Source organism: Macadamia integrifolia, unplaced genomic scaffold (assembly GCF_013358625.1).
Source record: "Macadamia integrifolia cultivar HAES 741 unplaced genomic scaffold, SCU_Mint_v3 scaffold_219A, whole genome shotgun sequence".
NCBI lineage: Eukaryota > Viridiplantae > Streptophyta > Magnoliopsida > Proteales > Proteaceae > Macadamia > Macadamia integrifolia.
In genome coordinates this window covers 6,001-14,659 of record NW_024870648.1, presented here as the reverse complement: position 1 = coordinate 14,659, position 8,659 = coordinate 6,001, and the positions used below count along the sequence as shown (strand labels likewise).

General features: G+C 39.2%; 1 protein-coding gene across 2 annotated transcripts in view; it reads left to right on the top strand.

Annotated features, from left to right (window-relative positions):
* LOC122071418 (protein BLISTER-like) overlaps positions 1 to 8,559 on the top strand; it is a 56,218-nt gene extending 47,659 nt beyond the window's left edge. The window contains exons 10-13 of one of the 2 annotated variants that reach the window (XM_042635761.1): positions 5,594 to 5,808; positions 5,970 to 6,038; positions 6,690 to 6,845; positions 7,793 to 8,559. In XM_042635761.1, coding sequence (XP_042491695.1) covers positions 5,594 to 5,808; positions 5,970 to 6,038; positions 6,690 to 6,845; positions 7,793 to 7,873 — 521 coding nt within the window. In that variant the 3' untranslated portion in view covers positions 7,874 to 8,559. Of the gene's footprint in view, positions 1 to 5,590; positions 5,809 to 5,969; positions 6,039 to 6,689; positions 6,846 to 7,792 lie in introns of both variants that reach the window. The other variant, XM_042635760.1, reaches the window with a different exon arrangement.
* The last annotated feature ends 100 nt before the right edge of the window (positions 8,560 to 8,659 follow it).

The window sequence follows — 8,659 nt, the reverse complement described above, 5'->3', positions numbered from 1 at the left end:
GGGGAGATCAGAGTAGAGAGGGGAAAAAGGAGAATCACATTCAACACATTCATTCAATAATCAGAATCACTCTCTAAGTTTTCAATCAATTACAACCAATATATAGGAAAATAGGAACATGAAATTAGAAACTTAATTGAAATGGAAACTAGCATAAACTAGGAAACAACTATAAAAAGGAAACCAAAGCAAAGAAGTAAATCCTACTCCTACGTTCAAATCTGGAAAATAAAAGCATGAAATAAAATACTAAGTAAACTACTAATTTTATTTCCAACCCTTGTTGGACCAAAACCCTGGGCTGGACCGATTCTTTTTGGCTCTTGGCTTCCAAAGCCGGTCATGCTAGTCCAACTAAGAAAGGGCAGCCGTATCTGCATCAACTCTCCTCCTCTGAAAAGAACTCGACTCCGTCGAGTTAGGGAAAGGACCGAGGAGACTGTCTGAAGGAATACGCTGAATGAGGAACGATCCCACCATCTTCTTGAGCTTAATTTCAGGGAGATCTTTGGCAGGATGAAACTTCATAGTCTTGTTGGCATGCTTGAAGGCATAGGTATTGGCATAGCCACAATGCTGTACTTTCTTATCAAACAACCAAGGTCGATCAAGAAGGATATGGCACACCTTCAGAGGGAGGACATCACATTAGACTGTATCCTTAAATCCACCAATAGAATATGTGACCAAGCACTTATCTGTGATTTTGAGATTAGTGTTGTTCACCCAAGCAACCTTGTAAGGATTAGGATGTGGTTTTGTATTCAATCCCAGCTTACGAACAGCGTCTTCAGAGACAACATTAGTGCAACTGCCTCCATCAATGACCAAGGTTAGCAACTGATCATTGCACTTCACACGAGTCTGAAAAATACTACTGCGGCGCCAATCTTCATTTTCAGTGGCCTTCTGAGTGGTCAACACATGACGAATGACATAAAAAGGATGTTGGTCATCGTCACTGAGAGTGTCATTGACTTCACCTGTTGCACGCTCTTCTCTTAAATCAACTGTGTCAGAACCAAGTTGCTCTTCGGGAATATATGGTATAGGAGAATCCTTATCAATAAAAGCAACCAAACGGCTGGGACATTGGGCACTGATATGTCCAAATCCATGGCATGAGTAGCACCGAACTGTAAATTTTGAAGAATCAGAAGGCTTATCCGAACCACGCCGAGGGGATGAGTATGGGCGAGTAGGCCGTGAAGATGACATTTCAGAAACATGTCGAGGTGGAGAATACGGCCGACTAGGTCGTGAAGAAACCATAGATGTAGCACTTGCCTGTGGCTTGCTAAATGACCTCTCTTGGGTAGGAGACTGTTGCCAAACGGAACTAGTATCTCGAGAAAAAGTATCTGCAAAATTTCTCTGATTGTATGGGCGTTTCAGACTTTCCTCAACCTGATATGCTACTTGTACGGCGTCTTCCATTGTAGGTAGTCGACTAGATGCAAGGGCAGCACTAAGTTGAAGGTGCAAACCATTGCGAAATTGGGCCACTAAGACTTCTTCATCCCACTCAAAGTCAGAACGAGTGGCCAAATAATAAAATCTAGCAACATACTCTTCAACGGTCAAATTCTCTTGTTTCAACTGTGCAAATCTGAGATGCATGCGTTGCTTGTAATCAGAAGGCAAGAATCGCCGATTCATGACTTCATACATTTCAGCCCAAGTAGTGACCAAACCAATGCCTCAGGTTCGGTTCTGTTGTTGTTGCTTGATCCACCAGACTCGAGCCGTGCCTTTCAGTTTGGCCTCTGCAAATAGGATCTTTCGAGCCTCAGTCAACCCGTACCATCTGAAGAATGTATCTAAACTGTGAATCCAGTCAAGGTACAATTCTGGATTATTGTCTCCATAAAAATCAAGGACATCCAGTTTTGCTGCTCTTTCTGCTCCATCATCATGTCTACCAGTCCCATATGGTGGTGGAGGTGGTGGTGGTGGTGTATGATGTGGTGGTGGTGGTGGTGTTACTGGTAGATCCTGTGGAGTGGTGTTGGAAGAATCCCCAGACTGAATGGGACTCTTTCCTTTATCTGCTGCCACCAAACGATCAGTAGAAACTTGCATAGATTCCACCATTGTTTTTAGGGACGTGACCATGTTAGTAAGAGCATCAAATTTTGTATTAGTTTCTCCTTTATAAGAATTCAGCTGTTGAACAACTTCACTATTGGCTACCATGGTGATGAGTAACAAAATAGCACTCAAAGAATAATGGTAGAATAGTAAATAACTGGAGGCTTAAAGGGCAGGGGCAGAATAGTAAATAACTTTTTTTTTTTTGGAAGTTCAAATTAAACCACAAAAGGGTGTGTCAGTCACGTGTGGGACAGGGGTTTAAATGGAAATAAAAATATATGGGACAAAAAGGGGAATAAAGGAGAAAGGGAGGGGTATTTCTGGCAAGTCAAAAGAATTTAAAATAAAAGAAGGAAGAAAATAAGATTGTGGGTTGGGTTTCATCGACAGAAGGGTAGGATCTCCATCTTGGAGACGGAACCGGAGGAGAAAGGCGGAAGCCCAAATCGAACCAGGTATGTTCCTCTCTCTCTCTTCTTCTTCGTCTTCTTCTTTCTGCTTCTACTTCTTCTTCTTCTTTTCTTCTTGCTTCTATCTCTCCCTCTTCTCGACTTTTCTTTCTTCTCGGTTCTTTTTTTTTTTGGCTGCCACCGGAAGGAAAGCGATGAGAAGGCGGAGGGCGGGAGGTGTTGGATTTTTTTTTTTTTTTTTTTGTTGTTTTTTGGCGCTTCCGGAAGGAAACAGGAAGGTGGGGGCAGGGTTCTGGATTTTTTTTTTTTTGGCTGATGGAAGTCCCAGGCTGAGACGGGGGTAACAGAGGCTCGGTGGGGTTTCGGAAGGGTTGAAGGGGTGGGATTGGGGTTTCAGCTGGGACGATGGGTATGAAGTTTTTTTGTTTTTGGCTGCTGCCGGAAGGAACAGAGAAGGCGGAGGGCAGGGTTCTGGGATTTTTTTTTTTCACTGTGTTCTTAGTATCGGTGGAATCTGACACAGAGAATGGGAAGGGAAGAAGAAAGATGGGGAAGGAATAGGATCCTTCGGCTCTGATGCCAAGTTGATGGAGAGCCCTTAGGGAAGGGAGGGGAAATCAGAGTAGAGAGGGGGAAAAGGAGGATCACACTCACACTCATTCAATAATCAAATTGCTCTCTAAATCTTCAATCGATTATAACCAATATATAGGAAAATAGGAACATGAAATTAGAAACTTAACTGAAATGGAAACTAGCCTAAACTAGGAAACAACTATAAAAAGGAAACCAAAGCAAGGAAATAAATCCTACTCCTACGTTCAAGTGTGGAAAATAAAAGCATGAAATAAAATACTAAGTAAACTACTAATTTTATTTCCAACCCTTGTTGGACCAAAACCCTGGGCTGGACCGGTTCTTCTTGGCTCTTGGCTTCCAAAGCTGGTCATGCTGGTCTAACCAAGAAAGGGCAGCCGTATCTGCATCACACAAAGTCTAAAACTGAAATCTCCTCCTCATTACTCTCCCCAACACCATATCCTCCATGTACATCTTCGTATCCTTGTCGATCCTTCCCAACATGTCCGTTGAGATCACCTCCTAAGATAATCTTTTTATTATGGCGAAAGCTATGCACTAATCCCTCCATATCTTCCCAAAATTGTACTTTACTAGCTTCATCCAACCCTACTTGGGGAGCATAAACACTAATTATGTTGACAACCTCTTTCTCCAACGGCATCTTGATTGCAGTGATCCTATCTCCCCCTCTCTTCACATCCACCATGTCATTCTTTAGGTCTTTGTCCTCTACAAAGCCCACTCCACCTCTATGGCTATGATTTCCCGAGTACCAAAGTTTGAATTCATCTAAAGCCTTAGCTTTCTTACCCTTCCTTCTTGTTTCTTGAATACATGCAATATTAATCCTTCTTCTCCTCATGACATCTATCAACTCCATGCTCTTGCCTATTAAGGAGCCAATGTTCCAGATAGCAAGTTGGACCATACGCTTGTGAACTACATTTGCAACAGGTCGGTAAGACATGAAATTAGGAGAAAAGAGAGTTTATAAAACAAAAATGATTCATGCAAAAGGTGAATGGCTAGATATGTTACAGTGCCGTCTGCCTACCTGACGCACCACTATAAGGAAAATAGATATATAATAGGAATGTAAAAACAGGAGAGTAGGGGGGGTGCTTAATGCCTTAAGAACACATTTCATGCATATGATAAAGTGTCAACTCAAGTTAACACAAAGAACCAAGATGCTACAACTGTGCATACAATAAAAAACAAATAAGGATGCTCAACTATCTAACCGTAACAAACGAAAGGATATATAAAAGGGCAGCAAGTATAGCACAACACACAAAGATTTAGTTCCAAGATCTATATAAGTAATGAAGGCCAAGTAAGCGTGGGCATCAAATAATGGAACAATTGTAAGGAGCAGCTAGTACCACAAAACAGATAGCAATACTGCTCACAACTACAGCAAAGCATGTAAAGCAAGCTAGAAATAAATAAATAGGCACACAAAGATCAAGAAAAGTCCCTTACTACTCAGGGAACTCACCTAGCCAAAAAGTCAAAATACTAATGCAGTGATGATAAAACAAAGAACAAGATGTAGAAAGTGATGTGAATATATATATGTATATTATTATATATATATTTACGCAATATGTCAAATGAAAATTGACAGCAGGTAAGTAACACAATAGGTGTCAGGAAAATCCCTTACCGTCCAGTTCTCAGATGGTCTCGATCAGTGAAGACCTGAAAGTGTAGCTCGTACCAGGTGTGTAGGATAGTGGTTGGGTCAAGGTAAATCAAGAATCAGTGATGGTTCGGGATTGTAGGAAGGGACTTGGCTTCTCTTGGGGGTTAACAGGTACTGTGAAAGGCAGCTGATCATTGCTTATTAGTTAAATGTAGAATTGATTCTTCTGGGGTTGATACCCAAGCGGGTAATGGGGGAAGTCATATGCTACAGTGGTGCACTCTGGTAGTTGAATTTTGTTCACTCTTTATCTTTCTTCTTTTCCTTTTTCCCTTCCTTTCGCTTGTGTGAAATACAGGCTTTGGTTCTCGTGGTTGCACTTTTAATTTAAACTGCTCCTCTTGTTTTTTCGTTAAAGTTACCTATGCTTGATGGTGATAGAGACCCCTCAAGGTTCTATTATCACGTAAGTTTCCATCTTATAGTATTAGAGGAGTTTCTTAAAATTGCAGGAGTTCCTATTATGTGCAATTAGTTGTTTAATAGATGTTGTGTGTTTAAGTTTACTTACCAAGCTTTAGTTTCACTAGCCCGTGTACTGGTGATAAGCTTTATTTAGTCAAATTTGATGTCTCCCTATTCATGTTTTGTCTTTAAACAATTGGCAATACTATCTTTCCTTGATACGTTCCTTCTTATATCTTTATATATGTTCTTCTTCACTGCCAGTATATTAATTCTAATAACTTCATTTATCTTACAATATCGTTGGTAATGATGTGACTGTTATGCTTTTTTTCATTTTTATCTGTGGTTCTTTCAAATTTATTTCTCATGTACTTGGTTTTTTCTTCAGAAGATGATGTGTATGCTTCAGTGACTGGGGAAAATAGTTGTTCTGACACGAGCACTTTCAACCTTGAAATGCAAGACACTGCATCTATACCCTTAAGCAGAACCTCAACTTCCCCATTGGTGCCTGAGAATATACAGTTCCATCCTTCAGCTGTATCTGCTTCTATCCCTCCAGATCAGCTCAGAATGATTGACAACATTAATTCATTGATTTCAGAGGTAGTGACCAAGCCATGATTAGAAATTTATTAATTTATTTTTTATTGAAACGTGTCTTCTCATCAGACTGTAAATAGTTAACAAACCTATGAAAGTGGGTTTGGGGTATATAACAATGCCTGCCTTTTAAGTACATACTGAAAAGCGTTGTATGCCTGCAGTTGGCATTGGAGAAAGATGAATTGATGCAAGCTTTGGCAGTTGAATCCTCTCAAAGTTCCAAGCTGAAGGTAGTTTTAGCTAACAAACCCAAAATCCTGCGTTGGCCATTTTCTTTCTTATGAAACTATCAGTGGCACATTTAATGGATTTTTCTTTCTCAAATTTGCGTTCATGCATACACATGGCTTATATAATGAAGGCCATGCAGCCATAGACTGCCTTACTGAATTCTCTTCCTGGAAGTGAAAATGACCAGTGGGATGGCTAAAATTGAGTCCCAAATGGAGATTCATATAAAGAAAATGCCCATCTCAAACTGAAAGTCCTTGTGCATCCGATTTTTATGTACAGAGGAAGCCTAAAAAGCAATATTCTGTGACTTAACCACTGACCTTCCCACTCAAACTTTTGTTGTCCTTTGGGGGAATATTTTTTGTTTCTTGCTTTATTTGTGCTTTATAATTCAAATATTTCTTACTTGGTCTGCTGTAAAATATTCTTTCTTCCTCATTGTGGAGAATATGAATTGGACTCATATGTTGAGAAATTCTTGTATGATATTGGTGCTCAACAGTATAAATTTTAATCATATTTCTTTGAACACCACATTTTGTGCCTCAAAATAGTATTATTTGTGCGTATAATTATTTAAACAGTGGATTTGATTATGTTTATTTGTGTAATTTCACTCATTGAATTTTGTTCTTGATATTCCATAGGATTTAAATGAGGAGCTGTCCCGAAAGCTGGAGGTTCAGACGCAGAGGTTAGAGCTGTTGACTACCCGAAGAATGGTAAGCGAGAACATCCCAACAAGACAAGCTGATACACGCACCATGACAGATAGTACAGTTTATGCCGATGAAGGGGATGAGGTACCGTATCTTGCTCTAATCTTTAACTTATTATGTAGATCATGTATTCATTTATATTCAATGAATTGCCATGCTTTCACACATTCTTAGCTGTCTCGTTTGATGTATAGGATTCAACTAGTTGTTTTTGTTCTTAGTTGGGGAATTTAATGGGTCATTAAATACCAGTCATGGGTGTCTTTCTTGAGATTTGAGTAAATATTTGGGAATTTCTTTAAGTTCTGGCCAATAACTCTTTTTGAAAATTGAACCTTTTTAAAGAGGCAGGAAGAGCTATGGATGTTCTCTTTTTTGGGGTCCCACTTTACATTGCTTGTGTATATTGGCCATACACATGGAATGTGTGTGTTTTTCGTTTCCTCAGCCTATGGTATAGTGCTTTTGTATAGTACTATGGTAGGCCTTTCTGTGGGTGTCTCTTTTGCACCTTGGTTCTGAAAAAATTCCAATTTATCCATATGAAAGAAGGGTTGACAGTTTTTTATTGATGCTGACTACTGGCTTAGAGCTAATGAGATGTGAATATCTATGGTATAGTGCTTTTGTATAGTACTATGGTAGGCCTTTCTGTGGGTGTCTCTTTTGCACCTTGGTTCTGAAAAAATTCCAATTTATCCATATGAAAGAAGGGTTGACAGTTTTTTATTGATGCTGACTACTGGCTTAGAGCTAATGAGATGTGAATATCTATATCACATATGAAAAATGCCTACATTGTTTGTACTTTTTGTTGGCCCGGACTTGCAATTCTCAAGGATAACAGTTGGTTCTGTCGACTAATGACTTGAAGCTTTGGACACTCAAGTCCTCTTTTATTTATTTTTATTTATTTTTAATGGAATGACTTCGGTCAAAAGTTTATTGAGCTGCTATTCTGATCATGACTACTACTATTCTAGAGGATTGACGCTTAAAACGTAATTTGCTTCTTTCTTCTGTCCAACCAGGTAGTAGAGAGGGTCTTGGGCTGGATAATGAAGCTGTTTCCTGGAGGGCCGTCGAAACGCCGGACCAGCAAGCTTCTTTGATCAGTACTCAGGAATTCCAATAACCAAAATTGCATCCCCCTCCAAGCCACCTTTTCTCTGCTAGCGTTGGATTGGATGGAGGTCACCATCTGTATATTGTGAGCCATTAAATCTGGTCCATTCTTTTCATCAGAAGAAAATGAGGGTTATTTTCTCTTTCCCTTCCTTTCCCTCATTCTTTTTCCCTTTTTCCTAATTTTATGAAAGGGGGCTGTTCTTTCTTTTATAGTAAAGATCGAGTCCATTAAGTACTCACTTTAGTTTCCTTCCGATCTTCTGGATTTTTGAGAATGTGAGATCCTATTTACACTATTTTGACTTTCATGATCAGCATCCAGCGATGAAAAGTGCCATTACAATCAATCTCAAGGAAACAAGAGAAAAAGAATGGAATCTCTCAATCTCTCTAGAGGATTATGCAATTGGTTTTCTTATTCTTTTTCTTTTTTTTTTTCTCCCCTCAAATTGTAGTGGGGAAGATGAAATATAGAGGCCAAGAAAGAATAGCAGTGTACTACATTGTCATTTGCATTTGTAAGCCGTGCACGTATTTTCATGATTCTTGTAGTTAGGTTTCAACATTTTGTGGAGCTTAATATGCTCAAAATCTTAAAACCCATGATTCCTGGGTTCGGGTTTGTGTATACTATATGAGGAATATAATTAATTACATTGATGCAATTGACTTCAATGTGTTTTTGAGTGAATGTTAAGTCCCAAAGATTGTTTGGTTTGCATTATGACTTTTTTTCTTTGCTGAAAGGTCATTTTGTATTAAATTAAATT